The sequence below is a fragment of the Apium graveolens genome, chromosome 2, assembly GCF_009905375.1.
Source record: "Apium graveolens cultivar Ventura chromosome 2, ASM990537v1, whole genome shotgun sequence".
Taxonomy (NCBI): Eukaryota; Viridiplantae; Streptophyta; class Magnoliopsida; order Apiales; family Apiaceae; genus Apium; species Apium graveolens.
In genome coordinates, this window is record NC_133648.1 from 125,356,548 (window position 1) to 125,377,530 (window position 20,983).

Here is a 20,983-nt window from a genome sequence, read left to right on the forward strand (position 1 = left end):
TCACAAAGAATTACTCACACAACAAATTACTCATGTTAATATCTGAGAATGAGTCACAATATTGTTACAGTGTTATTAGTAAAAGTCAATTTGTAAGAAGAATTACCTCTATGCTAATAACCCACACTTCACAATTTGTACCATATGTTCCTCCATGAAATCAACAAAAGCATAAATTAAGTGAAAATAAAGCCTGGATTGATAGGCGACATGACATATGGAAAAAATGATATAAATATAAACAGGCCAATTAAAAAATAATTGCTCCTCTATATAAAAATAGACAAATAAAAAATTAGTGACAACATAAATTTCAAAAAATTGAACACTTCTTACTTATTCATCAAACTGGAAAATACTTTTGCTCTATAATAAGAAAAATGAATCAAACGATTAGGGTTCTAAGTTTAAAAACCCCAATTGAAAATAAATCAAACCAATTTGATCTTATACAATCATACGCTCTTACCAACGGATGTTTTGAGCTTCGAATACATTGATTTGAACTGTTAATTAAACAAATTGATTTTGTTTCAAACAAATCGACTTGTGGAATTTCAAGTTTTGAGACTTGTATATTAGGAATAGTCAGATTTATGAGTGATGCGAATTGTGTGCATGAGTGAGAGATTTAGTGTATGTTGGATCTAGGGTTCTACGGAGAGGTGATAGAGTGGAGATAGTGGGCTGGAGGATGAGAAAGTCGAAAGTGCTTTAGGAATTTAGGTTTTTGTTTCTAGTTTTATTTAGTTTTACCGGGGGAACAAAAATTTGATAAGGGGGAGATTTTGACTAAGGGAGAAATAATTGGGTTGGGCGCGTATTCAATTTTTGAGGATATTTTAAACATCGGTTTTAAAAATAAGTGATGTATTAAAATTAGAAAGACATCACATTTATGCGGGATGATGTTACTAAATCTTTTAGCATCAGTAACATGAATGACCGATGTCTAATTTGTGATGTCTATTAACCTTTTTCTTGTAGTGCAAACTCACCAACAAGACCACTAAATAAATTCTTCAAATCATCAATACTAAGCTTCTCCAAATCAATACACTTATAAACTTTCTTCACATTACTTGTCTACGATTGAAAAGGAACATGAACAAAATGACCTCCATAGTATAATATGACATTATACAAATTATCCCTATTAAATGTAAGTAAATAATTAAAAAACCCTAATTTACACACGTACAGAGCATTCTAACAAAAGAGAAAAGAAACATAATGGGTTCAACCCTAACTGAAGAGTAAAAAGTTCACAATACGGTAATTACTTACATTGTTTCTTCTCCGGTGGTCGCATTTTCATCTTCACTATCAACTCATCCACTTCATCATTTGCGACAACGTCATCATCTTCAATCACAATTTCATCTTCATCATTTGGTTCTTGAATTGTATGAACTTCAACGCCTAATCGAGTTCGAACCATCTCCGAATTTAGGTTTACAATAGAATGGATTTGGGTGTGTGCTATAATTAGGGTTTTTGTTAACAGGTAAGTGATTATAGGGGGATTTTTTATCGGGTTATAAGAGGTGGGTTATAATAGAATCGGGTTTTTAGCTGGCTTGGGTTTTCTAACTGGGCTGGGTCATTTCACTGATGTGGCATGTGATCTGACACTGATCTGGTAGTGTTAGACGGACTTCCGTTTATTGTCAACGCGACTTAACGGTCGTGAAATTTTTAACGTGTACAATGACTTAAATGAATATTTTCACTTCACATATGACCTCAGTAAAAACTTTTTGAGTTAGATGACCCAACTGAAAGTTAGTAGTGAGTTGAGTGACCTAACTGCCATTTAATCCAATTAAATATTGGGGTTTGAGATGTGTCTAGTCTAAGTACCGGATTTTCTATAACTATTTTTAAGCTTGTAGGAGCCTTGTCCCCATAATATTTTTTACTAGATTTGAGCGTTCCAAACTAGGGACTGGCTTTCCTTCTGCCTAACTCCGGATGTCTCGATCTTTCAGATGATTAAGTCCCCCTGTTGAAGAAATCTTTACTTTACTCTTACATTATAGTAATAAGAAACTCGTTTGTGATGCTCAACAATCTTAACGTTGGCTTTATCAGGTCTGAAGCAAATATCATGCCTTCTTCGTTATTATCGTGCTCAAAGGCCTCTACCATTGGGGATACATGAGTGATTTCAAAAGGCATTACGACCTTAGATCTATAAGCTTAAAAAATGGTGTAACTTACGTATTTACTTTGTAAGTGGTACGATACACCCATAGAATGGGATGTAGCTCGTCCGCCCAATCATTTTTCGAGTATTTGACCTCTTTATTAAGTCCATCAAGGATTATTCGATCATTGTCATCATCCTCGCAATTTCTTCTTTAAATCCTTATTGTTGATCTTTCGCCCATCATCATTCATCCGAATTTGTTTAATTCTATATTTGTGTGTCACACTATTCTACGAGAATTGTTTCACTTACATATTGGTTATCTGACGAGGGGTTTAGCCTTAATTCACCTCGTGAAGTAATTTATGTTTATTATCAAGAACTATCTCTAGGCACAGATATCAAGATTCCCAAACATCGTAAATGAAATATGAGAATTGGTGGATATCCCTATCTTAAAGGATTTTCTAATATATGCATATTTTCGGGATCAATCATATTTTCCTTTTATAATCTTTGGCATTTCATCATCTCCGATCAATAATAATCAAAATATATTATCTTTGATTGACATCCTTGCTTCTTGAACATAGCTCACCAATCTTGTCATGTACTTCCTTCAAGACTCCGTTTTTGGGGTTTCAGACATGTTCTTTTGATAACACATACGTCAGGGGTCGAACTCTGATCTCCTCTAAGGGGATATAAGAGCTCAAAAATTGCAATAATATTTTGTTGGCAGGTTTCACACATTTTAACTAAGAAATTACGAACTAGTTCTTATATAAAGTACTCATAATTATACCATACTTCTAAAAAAAATCAAATTTTTTTCAGCATCTTTCGTGCTTCCATATCATTATCTGGTAAACAACTGATTTCTGGGTAAGTCTCGTAGGTACCCACAAATTCCAATAAGCATAGTAAATGAATATATTTTAAATTGAAATTTTTATTTATTTATTAAATTATTCAATTATCGAGATTAAAATGCGTAGTATGTTGAAATCATAAAAAAAACTATTAATTTGACAAGATTCCTAGTTTATCTAGTTCTAATTTACTGTCTACTAAATTTGCATTGCAAATGTTAAACCATATATTTCCCTCCCGATAAGTAACCGTCTTATTCATTAATTTTTCTTTGGATATTTTATTTGATAAAAATTAGTATCACAATTTTACAAATTAATTTTCCTTTACTTTCATTTTTTAATAAAAAATAAGTTATCATCATTTTTTTACCACAAGTTTGAAATCTTAATGCTGGTAAGTCGAAGACCTCTCGTCGAATATCAAAGGAAACATCGACTCTACAAAATCACATAAACAGATATTAACTTTTTTTTAAAAAAATCACTTCAAGTACTTCAAGTCGTAAGTAATTATTGTGAATTTACTAGAGAATTAATTGTTTTGGTGGCTAAAATAATGCAATAACGAAGAAGCCAAAGGAAAGCACACAGCAGCTGTGTTAAGCAGAGCTGAGCAGATGGGTAGATTGGGGCGTGCAACACATACTTACACACTGACTATACACACATAACACTAGACGTTTGTTTATGTTATAGGGGCCATGGCCTAATGTACTGAAAATGAATCAATGCAACTGCAAGTAGATACTTCATCAGTTGATTGTCTCCTCATCAATTTAACACCTACATCTGTATAAATACTCTTCCGGTCTTTTGCTACTATGTACGTGTACTGCTATTAAATGCATGTCGTCTCTGCTCAATCCATCGACATGCAGTTGTTCACTTTTGCCCTGTACAAATTTAATTACAATACAATATGTTGTGACCATTCAGACCACTAAGTCAAGTTTATATATGACAATGAAATTTTACCACAATATTCTACCTAGCTAAAGTTCCAATTCAGCTTGGAAATTCGAATGTACTAAACTCTTATTGCGTTTATATCAATTGTACCCAGCTCGTTTTCAATAAAAACAAAAACACAAGCCAAACGTTTATCAAATCTGAGCACTACTCATTTACCGTGGAGGGCCATTAAAACAATTGCATGTTTAGACCATCGAAAGGGTCCTAGCTTTGGGTAATATCGAAAACTCGAAAAGACATACTCATATTATCAAGAATTTCCATTAGCACAAAGGAGCTAATGCACAGTTACCTTGACCTAATGGTAATTTTTTATTATTTTTTTTTTATCTGGACATGATTAGAAAAGGTATATAGTTCAATGAGTAGATGATCTTGATTTAAACCTTTTGTTTCTCTTTACTGAGTAGATTCAAACCTGTGTAGGTCAAGCAAATTTCATAAAAAAAAACAGCGACAAAGGATCATGCACACAGACATGAAGATTGTAATTCTTTCTTTTTTAAATTAATACTTTCAAATTGTGTTTAGACTCAAAAAATATGCACTTCGCTTTCACAACTGGTAAAAAGTCACCTTATTGTAGACAGAGCTTGGAAACACTAAGACATGTATTCTCTGGAAGACCATCTATCTTCAAATCTTCCAATTGGATAGCCTGCAGAAGGAATTGCAGTCAAGTGGAGGGGATCCGGTTCTATCCCGTAATCTGTGAGCGGCCTGTTCTCTAGAATCTTGTCATGGTCTTGCACAAATTGTGGAATATCAACATCTCCTTTTTTCACATCTTCCCATAGATATTCCAAGCGGCTGATATATTTTATCTTCCAATACAAGCTTATAGTGCAAAAAATTAAAAAGAAAACAATCTCAGCGTCAGTATGTCAGGACGAGAATTTGAAGTATATTTAATTAACTGGTAGTGGCGTAGCCAAAAATTGAAAAATATCGTGCCAAATACACTTACTAAAAACTGTAATATGTGAAATATTGTTTACTGGAGATCAACCAAAAATTGTGCATATAAATTGTTATAATAATACTTAAAATAAAAAATAAATGGCATATCCATTAAAAACATATGTAGCACTTGTACAAATGTCTTGAGGCAGCGGCCCCATGACCCTAATGCTGCTCTTCCGCTCGTTGAACATGTCAAATGTTGGCAAATTAAATTCGTAGGATCCGATAATTGTTATATCATACTGGTGGCGGTAGAATTAAAAACAAAGAAAATAGAACAGTCTATGATTATCAAATTCATCACAATCGCCGTTGTTCGGGTACAAGTTAATTCTAGAAGTTTCCCAGAAAAATATGCATGCAGTTGTCTATTGGATTCAATGAGGTACACGTCTTCTTTCAAGTATAGATATAATTAAAGAAAGAAGATTAGAACACCATGATATTGCTTTGGGGCTATATTTCAGAAGACTTAAGATTATCCCTCAGTCCCGTATGCCGATGATATGTTAATGCAGTCAAAATACATTAACTTACATGATCCTTGACTACTTTCCTATTGATGACTTTATAATGAACCCAGGGTTGTGTCTGCTCAACATATGGCCCCAAGTCAAATTTCAATGACGGGCCCTCATAATATAACATAAATTCAAACTTTTACTAATACAATTTTAGTTTAAAAAAATTAAAATAAAATTGTACATTACTTGAATTGATTTATTACTAAATGGTATTAATTTATATATCTTTATCATATTTAAAACAACGAAAACCTTAATTTATTGCGACTAATTTACAAAAAAGTAAAAACCGCAGTTTGGAAATAACGTTTAACTGATATGATCGTTTAACTGATATGATCTATTAACATACTTTCAGTTATATAAATTCTGATATGCTTAAATTTTCTTTTTTTGTTAAACAAAGTACATATTATTGTATAAATTGTTTTTGCGGCCCTAAAATGTGTGAAACTCTAAACGGTAGCTTAGTCATCCTTACATTAGAGCCAGCTCTATATTAGCCTCCAAGAAACAAGATTCCGCAGACCTACTTGCTAATGAAACAGAATTAAAAAGTGCCAGAAAATTAATCCTCTAGACTTATAGAGTGAGTGCTAATAAATCACTATTATAATTATGAAACCTCATTATTACAAAAATTTTATGAGCACTGAAAGAGATTCAGAAGTAATTGGATAAAAGTTATCTTAGGTACTAGATGCAGATACCAGATAGATTAGAGTAATATATACTTACCCTCCACTCAAAAGAAGCCGGCCAAGAGTAGCAAACACGAGTCTGGAGCGCAGCCCAGGATGAATGAAGTAGACAACCTGAAGTCTATCCTTAATGTCTGAAGTAAGCTCTTCATATATCCACCTCAAGGTATTCATACCAGGAGAATTGTCTTCCTTTTGTACAGTGGTATGCATGTAAACAATGCAAAATGGACCTTCTGGCATCTCATTGGAGATTTTATGCACTACATACTTCTTTAGCCGTTCAGCATCGATAACTGGGGCTGGAAATAAATAATCCAAAAAGCTTTTTGTCAAAAAATTAGTTATGGAAATTGAATTTAGAGATAGGAAACCCGTACGTGTAATTAAACGAATTATCTCCGCTTCTGAAAAAGAAGCCAAAAACCACTTTAAACTTGATGAAGTATACTCATTGCTTACGATGTAGTGCCTTAAGTATATAAAGGAGTGAGTGACAAAATATTATTCTAGGTGTGCGGGGTTGTCGCATAAATTCTCACTTTACAAATTCCCTTCATATGAATAATAATGGGGGAAGTTCATTCTACAGAGAAGCAGGCTTGACTGTTTACATGAGTTGACAATCTAATTCAGTCTTATAAAAAGAAATTACTCGAGAAAAGAACAGACAATTGAAAACACATTGAGGAAGATATCACTCATCGCATCAAGACGGATGGTAAAGTGGAAAGCACCTAAAATAATTACACGCTTCAAGTCCATTATACTAGCGGGTAATGATATCCATGTGGATGTGGATGCGGCCAGTAACAGGTAATATTCAATAACTTTTTAAATTTAATTATAAATATTTATTATTATTATATTTATATGAAAAACATTTTTGCTAATATGATAAATATATGTTTACAATTTGTACTTGACAGTATACCTATTTTTGTACATTAAAAACATTTTGAATAAATTTTTAAATCTGAAATATTATAGATTATAATTTTAAAATTATGTTAATAGGTATAAATAAGTATAATATGGATATATGGATAGTGTGCAGATCGGGTGCAAAGCGGGGGACACCGTATACATGTTTGCCCTGTATTCACATTTTTAATATTGGGCATTATCCGGGCCGCATCATCATCTAGTCAACTCAGTTATTTATACATGTTGACCGGTGCAGATGCAATTTGGAACGAGCTGGGAGGTAGATATTATCGCTCGTAATAGGAGTTCATGACATCATCGGATTGAAATAGTCGACCCTACTGTTGGAAAAGAGATACTCCCTCCGTCCCCCTCAATTCTTTACATTGGGGGACGGGGGCTCGTCACGCACTTTAATGCTCTTATTAAATGTAGTTGCATAGTTTTTTTTAATTTTTTTTTCTTCTAAAAAAAATATAATGTTCAAACTTTTATACAAAAAAAGAAAATTTTAAAAATAAATTACAGAAATATACTTTATAGTTTCCTTAAAATGCGTGTCAAACATGTGAAAAAACTGTAAAGAAATGAGGGGGACGAAGGTAGTAGTATAGTAGCGAGTAATGGATCAGGGATTTGAGGGATTTGATAGTGTATTATGCTTTAGACTTTTTCCCGCCCGATTATATATGTGTGTATAGCTATTGTCTCGTCATTTTATATATAGTTATTTACATGTTTCTTATCTCTTAATCTTTTGTTTAACTTTAACTTTTATTCAATTTTTACTGTGTATTTTTATTATTGATTTTCCGATACTGTTTTACATCTTGGATTCTCTTCCCATTTTAGTTGGAGGTCTCTGTACGAGAAACAGCATATTGACTCTTTTAGAGCAGGGGTCTGCGCACATTTAGGAAACACTGATGATACATGCAGAGGTAAAAAAACAAGGCAAAAATACATTTAGATAGTGTTAGGGAAGTAAGAACATGTAATTCAAATAGTGGATTTCTAATGACATGAATTGAGTTGTCATTTCAAATTCTCGTATATACACAAATAGATAAATGTTTTGGATTTCAATGAAATCCAAATTTCCACATCCTAATTCTTAAAGTTATCCAAACACATGTAATTTGATCAAATCGAGAATTTCAAATGAAATCCAAGTTCCCAAAAAGACCATCGGTGTTGCGTTTCGACCTTAATACACAAAAAACACTCCCGTTCTAGCTACAAAAGTTAACATAATTCTCATAAATTAAGCCATTAACACTCCCGTTGTAGCTACAAACGTTAACATAATTGTCATTAACTAAGCCATTTGACGAGCAAGCACAACACCAGCTAAACTTACTACGAACACTCAAATTGAAGCTGTTGCTACAACCCTCAATTTCCATATAATCACAATTCACTTACACCTATATATCGCGAATCATCAACTAATCCATAATTGCAATTAGCAAGCAGTTAAATTAATAAAAAAACAGTTGACATACAGTATGAGAGGAATGAGTAAGATTACCGGGGAAGTACTTGCCCACAATACGAAAGATACGATTGCCAGATTTATCGAAACCAGGTTGGAGAGTTAAGAATTGCAAGGAATCGAGATCAGCAAAATATTGAAGATCATCAGGAGAATTATCATCATTATCATCTAAATAAGAAGGGCAATCGTGCCAGTTGTCTTGTAAGAAAGGACGAGCGTCTACGCCCAAATCAGATGCTAATACAAATACTGAAAAATCGTCGGAGGATGAGCTCGCCATCAATAGACTTCTTTCTTCGTGATTGGTTGTAACAGTACAACTTTGATATTTATTTAGTAAGATTTTTTAATCCCACTGAAATGACGAATTTGCCCATATATCTACTGTAATGAAAAAAAATGTTATTGGTAAGAATCTTTTATTTAACTTTAACTTTTATTCAATTTTTACTGTCTCGTGTCAATCCCTTCTATATATAATAGAATAAGTGGATAATATAAGTGAGATTTAATCTCAGTAAAATGACGGATTTGTCCATGTATCTATTATAATAAAAAAATGTTGTTGGCGAGAATCGAACAAGGAACTTTTCAAAATGGCAGTGATTCTATGTTCAAGATGAGTTGGCAGTGTTAAAAGGAACTTTTTGTTGACCTCCCTGATTGAATAATATTTTTCATTTATGTTCAGGTTGTTGATCAATGCATTGTACCACTCAAACACTTCAATAATTCCTTCTCCTGGATTGGATTTAAAATGTTCATACTCAGAGGTTAGGATCTCTAATTTGTTCTCCCTACCTTCCTCTGTGCCTTCGTTAATCACCTCAATAGTTTCCCAGATGTGTTTGGAATTTTTACCGTTTAATCGAATTTAATGCGGAATAAAAAAAATGAAACCAAATTCAAGTTAAATAAAACTATTATTAAACTTGAAAGTTGTTAGAACAACGGTATCGTTTACAAGGGATTAATCTCAAATAAATTATCACAAATCTAGAATAAATTCGACATGAACTTTTTCTATTTTTGCAATAAAAAGATCAAATGCTAGAAGCAATTTGAGATTAAGTTCTAGGGATTTTGATCTGCTAGATAGTTACACAAGAACAAGAGAATGATTTCTAGTGGTTTAGATTTAACTTTAATTGCTAGAAATATATGAACTTGAATTGCAGCAGTGAAGAGATGAAATGTTGTGTTTTTGTTTTCTGCGGCTGCTGCTTATGTTCTTGAGTAGTTGAAGATTGATTTAATATGTTGTCTTGAATGTATGTTGCTATTGTCTTTTAATAATTCAATCAACAGAGATCAAATGAACTGGCAAGATAATCGGTGAGACAATCTGTTGAACTAGCAAGACAATCGGCATGACAATCTGTTGAACTAGCAAGGCAATCACTTGTACTAGCAAGACAATCGGTGAGACAATCATTTGAACTAGCAAGACAATCCCATAGCTGGTAGAACTTTCAGTATGACAATCCATTTGAACTAGTATGACTTTCGGTATGACAATTGATTATCATACTGGTTCAATTGATTGTCATGCTGAATTAATATTGAATATAAATTCAAAATCAATTCTGAAAATTCATAATATTAATTAAGAATTAATTAATCAATTAATTTAATTAATCAATAAATTAATATTTGCAGATATAATTTATTTTCTTAATTAAATTATATGACTTAATTAATTAATAGAAAATTAATACTACTCCTGAACAACAACCACTCTTCTGAAAATTTTCTGAAAATCACTGAAAATTATGAATCAATTCCACCACTTCAATGTTGACACTCGATGTACTGTCTGGTTCATGAGTGACTAAATTTCGTGACGTTTCTTCATGTCTTGACTTTGATAACTTGATTTTCTTCAGATTAAATCCCTGTAATTATTTGATACCCTGACAAGATCTCTGTCACTTGATTAAATCCTGAATCTTGATTTATGTCACTGAGGCTTGATCAATTTCTTGAAATTCTTCCAGTGAAGTAATTCCTCAAGTCTGTAGATGAACATTGTTTCTGAATCCTTTGACATATGTTACTTTGTGAGATCTGTTTGATGATAGATCCACTATTTACTTGTTACATTCTTATTTGAGTTGAGTTAAATCCTCGAATAAACAAATAGGCTATGACATATGCCTTTCAAATACAGATAACCTCTGGAACACGAACTCCGGCCAAATCGACCTAAAAACCGACGAGCTCGACTTTTTCCGTTGAGCATAAAACATGAATTCTCTGTTCAAGAGACTTATACCAATCGATTGCTTGTTAAACGATCTATTTAATGGTATAAACTAATTCGACTGATAACCCTTAAATCAAAAACGCCCAAAAATCAATTAAGAACATTAATAGTTATATATAAACCCTAATTCTTGAATTAGAGAATCAAACACAAATTTCTATGTGTTATTGAACTCCAAATTCAACATATGATATACCAAAATGACCAGAATCAAATTTTCTGCAACATACAATCATCCAATCACACAATAAACATTAAAATCAAAAAATCATATTTTAATCATAATTAATTCGAATTTAAATAAAATATAGAAAAATACCTTTGATTTTTACAGTAAAACAAGTTGTAGAATCTGAAAGTACTCTTCACAAGCTTCAATTATGTTACTCACACGCTTGATTTCGAGTTCGATAACACATTCGTTTTTAGGTTTGATCTTGAAGAACACTATGAATATCATAGTTTTTTTCTGAAAATTATATAATTTTACTATTTGTTAATGATTATCTATACAAAATAAAATACGGTAAGGGTTATTTATATATACGGAATATTGGTACCCCGTTGGATCATATCGAATATAAAAATAGAATACTTAATCATTAAGTATTAATAAAACCGATCCAATTCGGTACCGGTTTGGGATAATTATCAAAACCAGGCTTTTTGTAAATACGGTCTTGGTCTCAGCGCTTTGGTTACAGGAATTACGAGAAGATAATACAATAGTTTAATCAAAATATCATGTTTCTTGAAAATACGGGTTTTATCGATTTACCGAACGAATATTGTATCGAAAAATTTGCGCTGAAATAGCACAGGTAAAACCGTACCCCTGATCGAAAAAGTCAAAACATGAAAAATGCTCGTAATAATCAAATTAGGTTAAAAAGAAGTTTTCCCGATACTTCCGGGTTGTGAACACGTAAAAACGATTGAAGTCGGACGATTACCGGTTATACAAAATAATTTATAATTACTCGAAAAAATAATTTATTAAATCTATAAATCCTTTTTAAATCATATAATAACATATAAATTAATAGAAAAAAAATCAAAATTATCTGTACTTTATTTTGGACATATAAAAATTAAAATACTCAAATTTTACCATATATAAGCATCCAAACACAGATGCCAATTAACAAATAATTCACCAAAATTCATATAATAATCACATAATAATTATTCATTGACAAGAATAATACACGTTATATCCCTGATATTACATCATGCCCCCCTTAAAAGAATTCTGTCCTCAGAATCTCCTAAGTAAATAAATGAAGGTACTTTTCTCGCATATCACTTTCTAACTCCCAAGTTGATTCTTCAACCCTTGGGTTCCTCCATAATACTTTTACTAAATTTACAACTTTATTCCTTAACACTTTCTCTCTCTTTTCTAGAATCTCTATCAGATTCTCTATATACAACAAATTTTCCTGAAGTTCTATCGGCTCGTACTCGATTACATGCCTAGAATCTGGGTTGTATTTCTTAAGCATTGACACGTGAAAGGCATTATGAATGTGCTCTATATGCGGGGGTAACGCCAATTCATAGGCTACCTTGCCAACACGCTTCAAAATTTCAAAAGGTCCAACGTATCTAGGACTCGGCTTTCCCTTCTTTTCGAACCTGGACAATCCTTTCCACGGTGACACTTTTAACAATACTAAATATCCTTCTTCAAATTCCGTGTCCTTTCTAGCTTGATCTACATATTTCCTTTGACGATCCTGCGCTGCAATTAAACTTTTCTGAATAACCTCGACAACTTCCTTTATTTGTTGCATCAACTCGGGTCCAAGTATCTAACGTTCTCCAACATCATCCCAATATACTGGTGATCGACATTTGCGTCCATAAAGAGCTTCGTAGGGAGGCATTCCGATACTGGCGTGATAACTATTGTTGTAAGCAAATTCTACTGTTGAGTGGAATTTATGACACTTTATTACGCTCCGTAAAGCTTTGAATTGGTGTATTTGTACTCAAGTTGTTGGTGTTTTAATGTGTTGTATAGTGTTTTTGTATTTTCAAGCATTATACAGGTAATCAGGTGAATTAGCATGGTTTTAGTGTTAATTGGGTGTTAGGATGGGGTTGGAATAAAAGCTCTTGGAAAACCAACTCAAATCAGCAAGGAAAAGAAGAAGTCAAAAGTTTCTCCAAGGAGTCAGCGCGCCCGCGCTGTGATAGCGCGCGGCCGTGCCCAAAGATCAGAAGTTCAGTGCGCCCGCGCTGTTGAAGCGTGCGGCCGCGCCGGGTCGAGAAAAAAAAATGTTTCTATTCTGATTTTGATCCAGAAGACTTCTACTCTGCATGGGGCTGCTATATATATAAATAAGATCGTTTTTTATAAAGAGACGTACAAAAGCTAAGGAAAAAGAGAAAAAGAAGACCGGAGAGCACAATTCAACCAAGGCGAAGAAGATCTAGTTTATTCTTGTGATTCTTTGTCTAAGTTGTAATGTTGGATGCTAGTTTTCTTATTCTTGAACCTTTACTTATGTTTCTTACTTGGTTTTATTAAGTATAAAGACTACGTTTATTATACCATGCTTTCATCGGAACCCACGTTGATGATGAGTCCAATAATGGGCTAATCATTATCATGGGATTCTAACGGATTTATTTATGGATTTCTTTAGTTGATTTGTTTCGATGCCTTAGTATGTGGTGATTGTATGATAACCAAGTATTGGTTGTGCTTATTCGTCTTATGAGCATCGCGAACTTATAAGATAGCGTGTTAATTCTTAATAACGCGAAAGTGAATTTAAGGATTTAGAACTTGCCATGCTAGCATAGGTTCATGTGTTATTGTATGCATGATTCGTAGGTAATTTTAACCATCTTACTTTCCCTATGTAATCACGATAGATAACTTGTGCATTAAACCGTTATGTTGTCAAATTCTGTAGACATATAGGGTCTCAATATAATTGGTGTCTATTCAGCTTCTATCTCTTTTGTGGATGTCTGGTAGTATGGTATTCGTGCAACGTAAGTTGGCGTTTATCAGTTTCGTGTTATCTGATTAGTGTCATCACCATTACATGCTAAGGTTAAGAACAAAAAGGCTATTGAATGAAATACTTAATGAAGTTAGAATCCCATGTTTATCATATATATTAACTCAACCATTCTTATTCCCTTAGTTATAATTGTTAGCTTAAGTTTAGCTAAAATAATCTCAAATTTTTAATCGTCTTAGCATTGGATAATAACCACACCATTGTTGTATAGATACACTGACTGAAATTACAAAACTGATTCTCTGTGGGAACGAACAAGAAGATATTCTATATTACCTGCGAACGTGTATACTTGCGTGTATTTTAGTGCGTGTTTAGCGACTAACAAGTTTTTGGTGCCGCTGTTGGGGAATTTGGTGTTAATTCTTAGTTTATGTGTTTTTCATCAGTGGTCGTTAAAGTTCAGTGACTCGGGCATTGTTACTTATTTGTTTCATTGTCTTATATAAGGTACTCTAGCGTGCGTGTATGCATACGCGTTCTTGGTCTCGTAAGAGAAATATGGATCAAGCTGAGGAAGAAGCTGTAGTGGTTCGAAGGGAAGTTGTTGAGGACGAAGAGAAGGTAGAAGAAGAAAAGAAAGTCGAGGAACCAGCTTTAGTAGTGATGGGAGATCAAGCAGAAATTCCTAAGGCTCTGATGGACTATTCTCAGCTAAGATCAATGATATTCAGTCGAGTATCATCAGACCAGCCATCTCGGCTAACACTTTTGAGATCAAGTCAAGCACGATTCAGATGATACAGAACTCAGTTCAGTTTGGGGTTTCTCCTACAGAAGACCCCAACATGCACATCAGGGATTTCATCGAGATCTATGACACTTTCAAGTTCAATGGTGTGATTGAAGATGCTATCAAGCTGTGACTCTTCCCATTCTCTCTGAGGGATAAAGCAAAGTGCTAGTTATATTTTGTACCACCAGGATTCATCACTACTTGGGAAGATCTTGCTCAAAAGTTTCTCACTAAATTCTTCCCTATGGCAAAGACTGTTGCAATCATGAATGCTCTTACTCAGTTTGCTCAGCAAACTGGAGAATCTCTGTGTGAGGCTTGGGATAGATATACGGAGATGCTAAGGAAGTGCCCACACCATGGCATGCCTGATTGGATGATTATAAACTGTTTCTATAATGGATTGGGTGCTACTTCTAGACCCATGCTTGATGCAACATCAGGAGGATCCTTGTGGGCTAAGAGCTATAATGAAGCTTATGAATTGATTGAACTGATGGCTGCTAATAAATACCAGAATCCTTCCCAGAGACTGACTCAGGGAAAAGTAGCAGAAATTCTGGAGTTGGATGCAGCAACTGCTATAGTTGCCCAACTTAAGGCTTTGACGATGAAAGTGGACACTTTGGCTAATTATGGAGTTAATCAAATCACTAGTGTCTGTGAGCTTTGTGTTGGTGCCCATGAGACTGATCAGTGTGATATTTCTAGTGAATCAGCTCAGTTCATGAGCAACTTTCAGTGATCGCAACACCCTATGCCAGCCACATATCATCCTAACAACCGCAATCATCCTAATTTCAGCTGGAACAACACTCAGAATGCAGTTCAACAGCCTTATCAGTAGTACCCAACAAAGCAGTACAATCCCCCTGGTTTTCAGCAACCGCAATATGAACCAAGACAGCAACTTCAGCTACAACAAGCTAATAAAAAATCTGAATTAGAGGAGTTGAAGCTTATGTGCAAAAGCCAAGTTGTTTCTATCAAGACCTTGGAAAATCAAATTGGACAAATTGCCAATACCCATTTAAATCGTCAACCTGGTACACTACCTAGTGACACTGAAGTACCAAGAAAGAGGGAAGCTAAGGAGCAGGTGAAGGCAATTATTTTGAGGTCTGGGAAGGTTGCAAATCCCGGCCAAACTCAAGTTTTGAATGAAGTAGCTGGGGCTGAAGAAGAAGTAGAGCAGCAGGAAACAGAAGTGGAACCAAGGAAGACTACTGTTTAGCACACTCCTCCTAAGGGTATTACAGGGGAGAAATAGATCTATCCTCCACCACCTTTTCCTAAGCGGCTGCAGAAGAAAAAGCTGGATAAGCAATTTGAAAAGTTTCTTGAGGTGTTCAAGAAACTTTATATCAACATACCTTTCGCTGAGGCTCTTGAGCAGATGCCTAGTTACGCAAAGTTTATGGAAGGTATTCTCTCTCAGAAAGTGAAGCTAGATGATTTGGAGACTGTCGCTCTCACGGAGGAATGCAGTGTTGTGCTGCAACAGAAGTTACCTCCAAAGCTAAAAGATCCAGGAAGCTTCACTATTCCATGTACTATTGGAAAAGTGTCTTTCGACAGATGCTTATGTGACTTTGGAGCTAGCATCAATCTGATGCCCTTGTCAATCTTCAAGCAGTTGGACTTGCCTGATCCAAAACCGACTTATATGACTTTGCAGTTGGCCGATCGTTCTATTACTTATCTGCGAGGTATTGTGAAGGATGTCTTGGTCAAGGTTGATAAACTCATCTTTCCTGCTGATTTCGTAATTCTTTATTTCGAGGAGGATAAGAAGATTCCCATAATTTTGGGAAGACCTTTCTTGGCGACTTGTTGTACCTTGATAGATGTGCAGAAGGGTGAGCTCACCATACGAGTGCTGGATCAGGATGTAACTTTTAATGTGTTCAATACCATGAAGTTCCCTACAGAAAATGAGGAGTGCTTAAAACTGGAGTTGGTTGATTCTGTGGTTACTTCAGAACTTGATTAATTGCTAAGGTCTGATGCCTTAGAGAAGGCCTTGTTAGGGAATTCTGATAGTGAAGATGATGAAGGGGATGAACAGTTGCAATTTCTGAATGCTTCTACCTGGAAGAGGAAGATTGATATGCCTTTTGAATCTCTTGGAATGGGGGAATTGAATAATTCTCCAAAATGCCTCAAACCATCTATTGAGGAAGCTCCTACTTGTGAGCTGAAACCACTACCTGAACATCTGAGGTATGCTTTTTTAGGTGATACATCTACTTTGCGTGTTATTATTGCATCTGACCTTTCAGGAAGTGATGAGGAAAAACTCTTGAGGATTATAAGAGAGTTCAAATCGGTAATTGGTTGGACTATAGCAGATATTAAGGGAATCAGCCCTTCTTATTGCATGCATAAAATTCTGCTAGAGGAAGGTAGCAAGCCTACGGTTGAGCAGCAAAGAAGACTTATTCCGATCATGAAGGAAGTAGTGAAGAAGGACATTCTTAAGTGGCTGAATGTAGGGATTATCTATCCCATTTCTGACAGTTCTTGGGTGAGTCCAGTTCAGTGTGTACCGAAGAAAGGAGGTATCACAGTAGTTGCTAATGAGAAAAATGAGCTCATCCATATTCGAACAGTCACGGGATGGAGAGTTTGTATGGACTACAGGAAGCTGAACAAGGCCACTAGGAAGGATCACTTCCCTCTGCCTTTCAGGGACCAGATACTCGACAAATTGGCTGGTCACGAGTACTACTGTCTGCTGGATGGCTATTCGGGTTATAATCAGATTTGTATCGCTCTAGAAGATCAGGAGAAGACTACCTTCACTTGTCCCTTTCGTACTTTCGCCTTCAGACGAGTTTCTTTTGGTCTGTGTGATGCACCAGCCACGTTTTAGAGATGCATGATGGCCATCTTTTTTTATATAATTGGTCAGAATGTGGAGGTGTTCATGGATGACTTCTCTGTGTTTGGTGATTCATTTGATGAGTGCTTGCAAAATCTTGGAAATGTTCTCAAGAGGTGTGCTAAGACCAATCTGGTTCTCAATTGGGAAAAATGTCACTTTATGGTGCAACAGGGCATTATTCTTGGGCACAAGGTTTCTAGTAAGGGTCTTGAGGTGGACAAAGCCAAGGTGGGGGTCATTAAAAATCTTCCTCCACCTATTTCTGTGAGTTTTCTTGTTCATGCGGGTTTCTATAGGCGTTTCATCAAGGACTTCTCTAAGATTTCAAAGCCATTGTGCAGTTTGCCAGAGAAAGATGTCCCTTTCAAGTTTGATGACGAGTGCCTTGCCGCTTTTGAGATGTTGAAAAAGAGTTTAATCACGGCACCTGTCATAACTGCACCTGACTGAAATGAACCTTTTGAGATGATATGCGATGCAGGTGACTATGCAATTGGAGCAGTTCTTGGGCAGAGAAAGAAAATCATATTTCATGTGGTCTACTACGCAAGTAAGACTCTGAATGGTTCTCAACTAAATTATACTACTATGGAGAAAGAACTTTTGGCTATCTTCTACGGTTTTGAGAAATTTTGATCTTATCTACTTGGGACTAAGGTGACAGTTTTCACTGATCACGCTGCAATTCGTTATCTCGTCTCGAAGAAGGACTCGAAGCCTAGATTGATCAGATGGGTTCTTTTGCTTCAGGAATTTGAGTTAGAGATCTGTTAGTCCCTTAACAATTCAACAAGAATTACAGAAGGGGGGTTGAATGGAATTCTTTAAACTTTTTCTTAAATAAAATTGTTCTAACTCAATTATATATATCAGTGTGAATTGATTTGCAGAGTGCGGAATAATAACTTCAAATGAATCAAAACACAAGTAATTTAAAACACAAGTCTTTAAAAACTTTCTGGTGGATTTGAATGTATCCACCAGAGATATATAATATATATCGAGAGAACTCTGTGTAGCAAAAGGCTCACAGCTGCTTACAAATGTAGAACAACTAAGAATGCAGAGAAATGCTAAGAATACATCTTACAAATGTTTCTCTCCTTCTATCTCAGTTAATTGTTCTATTTTCTGCTTCTTGGTTTATATACCACCAAGATTACAAAGCAATAAGACAAGATAATAAAACAAAAACTATCAAGTCTAATACTATGCTACTTCATTACACTATTCCAGCATCTTTGAATATCTTCATAATAGCATGGAAATGGCAATGCTTCTTTGTTCTCTAAAACCCAGTTGAATAGGCTTCCGCATTCCATTTACCTACACTCGACGCATGTGACTGTGTTGTCACTGTCAACAGATGTTTGAATTCTTTATCCGTCTGGTTTATGATCATCCGTCGAGTTCATGATCATCTGTCGGGTTGTCTAGTTGATCATCCATCGAATGGCATTGTTGTTCATCCGTCGGGTAGTAATCTGGCACTTGACTTCATTTCATTTATACAGGATTACAAAACATCATCTATGTACAATTAATCAACCTATTTTGCATATCTAGTTAAAGTCAACATGACTTGAGTACTACTTACAGAATCTAAACAATGTGTATGCAGAAATGTGCTACAGACTTATTGTTACATAAGCTACTCACTCGATGGATAATAAATCATCATCCGTCGGGACTATATTGAGTCATCTGTCAGGACTATAATCCTTATCCGTCGAGTGCTATAATTTTTCACTAAGTAAAATCTACCAAGGTGTTTTGTTAATGAAATCATCAAGTTCACAACATATACACAACAATCTTCCCCAATTTATGTCTACTGGAACTGTAGCCATAAATTAAGAAAAACTTGATGATAATAAAACACTCTAAAAATACAACTTTGAAATTAGATAGATAAGACTGTAAAGTGCTTCAATTAACAAAATATACAAAGTTTAGCTCACAATCATTTTCAAGGTGCTCTTCTAGCCAGAGCAGATTTATTTAGTTCCTTGAGGGTCTGGATCTCTTTCCAAGCTTTCTGTTGTTTTCTTCTATCTGATTTTGGAGCTGTCTGTGGAATTCCAGTTCATCAGATTCTGAGAGATTTAGCTTTTCTTGCATCTCCAAGAGAGTCTCATTGCTAGAGATGCTTAATTGGTCTTCTAATCTGAAGAATCTTCTCACTCCTTTGTCATCCATGAACTCCATTAGCCAGTAGGGCCTTAGATGCACTCTTCTCCCTGTGTAAGGGATAATTAAAGTCTTTGGGAGTGCATCTTTAGCTCTAAAACTCCTCAGTTCTTCAATCTTCTTTAGAACCAATCTTCTTGCAGTTACATTGAACCCAAAGTTCTTCTTGAAAGATGAATAAACCTTAATCAGTACAGCTTGGCTTTCTTGAAGGATCCTGTGAAGTGGCCATTGAATCTCCTTTCCTCCCTTGTACTTGAAAACTAACCTTTCAGGTAGGTTTCTGTATGCATCAATCCCTCTCACTTCTTCTAGTTCATCTAGATAGAGATTTAGATCATAGAATTCCTTGATGTCACATAAGTACATGTAATCTCCCTTATTGACATTAGAATGGGTTTTGACTAGAGATTTGGATTTGAGAGGTGATAACTTCACTTTCTTGACTGCTCTTGACTTTGTTCTTTTTGGCTTGCTAAGGATTGACAAATTGAATTCAGGAATTGGTAGGCTCTCCCAGTCTATTGGTTCATCCTTAGGCACAATAGGTTCACCATGAATGTTCCTGTAAGGATCCACCGCCTTGATGTCTTCAAATACCACAGTGGGTTTTGATGCTTGAGTTGTAGTTGAAGTGGATTCCTTGGAAAACTGAACCTCCAATTCCTTATCAACAAAATCCAGTTTCCTTTTGGTTCTTTTGGCCAATTCCTTGTATCTTGGAGATTTCTTTTGTTCTGATTCAACTTGCTTCTTTGGATCTTGAGATTCAGTGATTCCAGATGGTTGAGAAGGAATCTGTTGAGTTGGTTTCATAACTTGTAGCTTGGCCAAAATAACAGCTTGCTCTTTCTTTTGCTTAGCCTTTTTGGCATCTAGAATAGCTTGCTTCTTTTCCTGCTTCAATCTTTCCTTTTTTTCTCTCTTTGCTTGAGCAAATTGAGGATGTCCAGCCACCACACAAATTTATTTCCCAATCCTGAAAACTTTAGCAATTCTTTTCTTTAAAGCTGAATCAGCTGGATCCTTGTAGAAGGCAATTGACCTTGACAGAAGCTTCTTCTCATCAGGTTTAAGTGTTTCATACACTGTATCCAAAGGGTTCTTTAATGATGATTTTGTATAGTTTACCCTTGGTTTCAGAATAATTTCAGCCTTTGGAGATTTGATGCAGGATGGTTGTCCTCTTTCCAGATAGTTCATGCTTATTTCATTCACAAAGATTTGTTTGACTTCAGAGTGATGAATGGC

General features: G+C 35.0%; 1 protein-coding gene and 1 non-coding gene across 2 annotated transcripts; both read right to left on the reverse strand.

Annotated features, from left to right (window-relative positions):
• Positions 1-4,478: 4,478 nt before the first annotated feature.
• On the reverse strand, positions 4,479-8,911 carry LOC141707819 (uncharacterized). The gene is made up of 3 exons (XM_074511190.1): positions 8,646-8,911; positions 6,225-6,489; positions 4,479-4,836 (listed from the first exon to the last, which is right to left on the reverse strand). The coding sequence occupies exons 1-3, from the start codon at positions 8,890-8,892 to the stop codon at positions 4,602-4,604; spliced, it is 747 nt and encodes a 248-aa protein (XP_074367291.1). The 5' UTR covers positions 8,893-8,911; the 3' UTR covers positions 4,479-4,601.
• Positions 8,912-14,914: 6,003 nt separating this feature from the next.
• On the reverse strand, positions 14,915-15,021 carry LOC141710357 (small nucleolar RNA R71). The gene has a single exon (XR_012570883.1). It is a non-coding gene; the product is annotated as a small nucleolar RNA R71 (small nucleolar RNA).
• Between the last annotated feature and the right edge of the window lie 5,962 nt (positions 15,022-20,983).

What these genes read in the sequence shown, in the direction of transcription:
- LOC141707819 (XM_074511190.1), bottom strand. Translation starts at nt 8,892, where the DNA reads ATGGCGAGCTCATCCTCCGACGATTTTTCAGTATTTGTATTAGCATCT. An exon ending in TGTGGGCAAGTACTTCCCCG is followed by an intron (nt 6,490 to 8,645) that starts GTAATCTTACTC and finishes ATTTATTTCCAG; the next exon opens with CCCCAGTTATCGATGCTGAA. An exon ending in CGGCTTCTTTTGAGTGGAGG is followed by an intron (nt 4,837 to 6,224) that starts GTAAGTATATAT and finishes TTGCACTATAAG; the next exon opens with CTTGTATTGGAAGATAAAAT.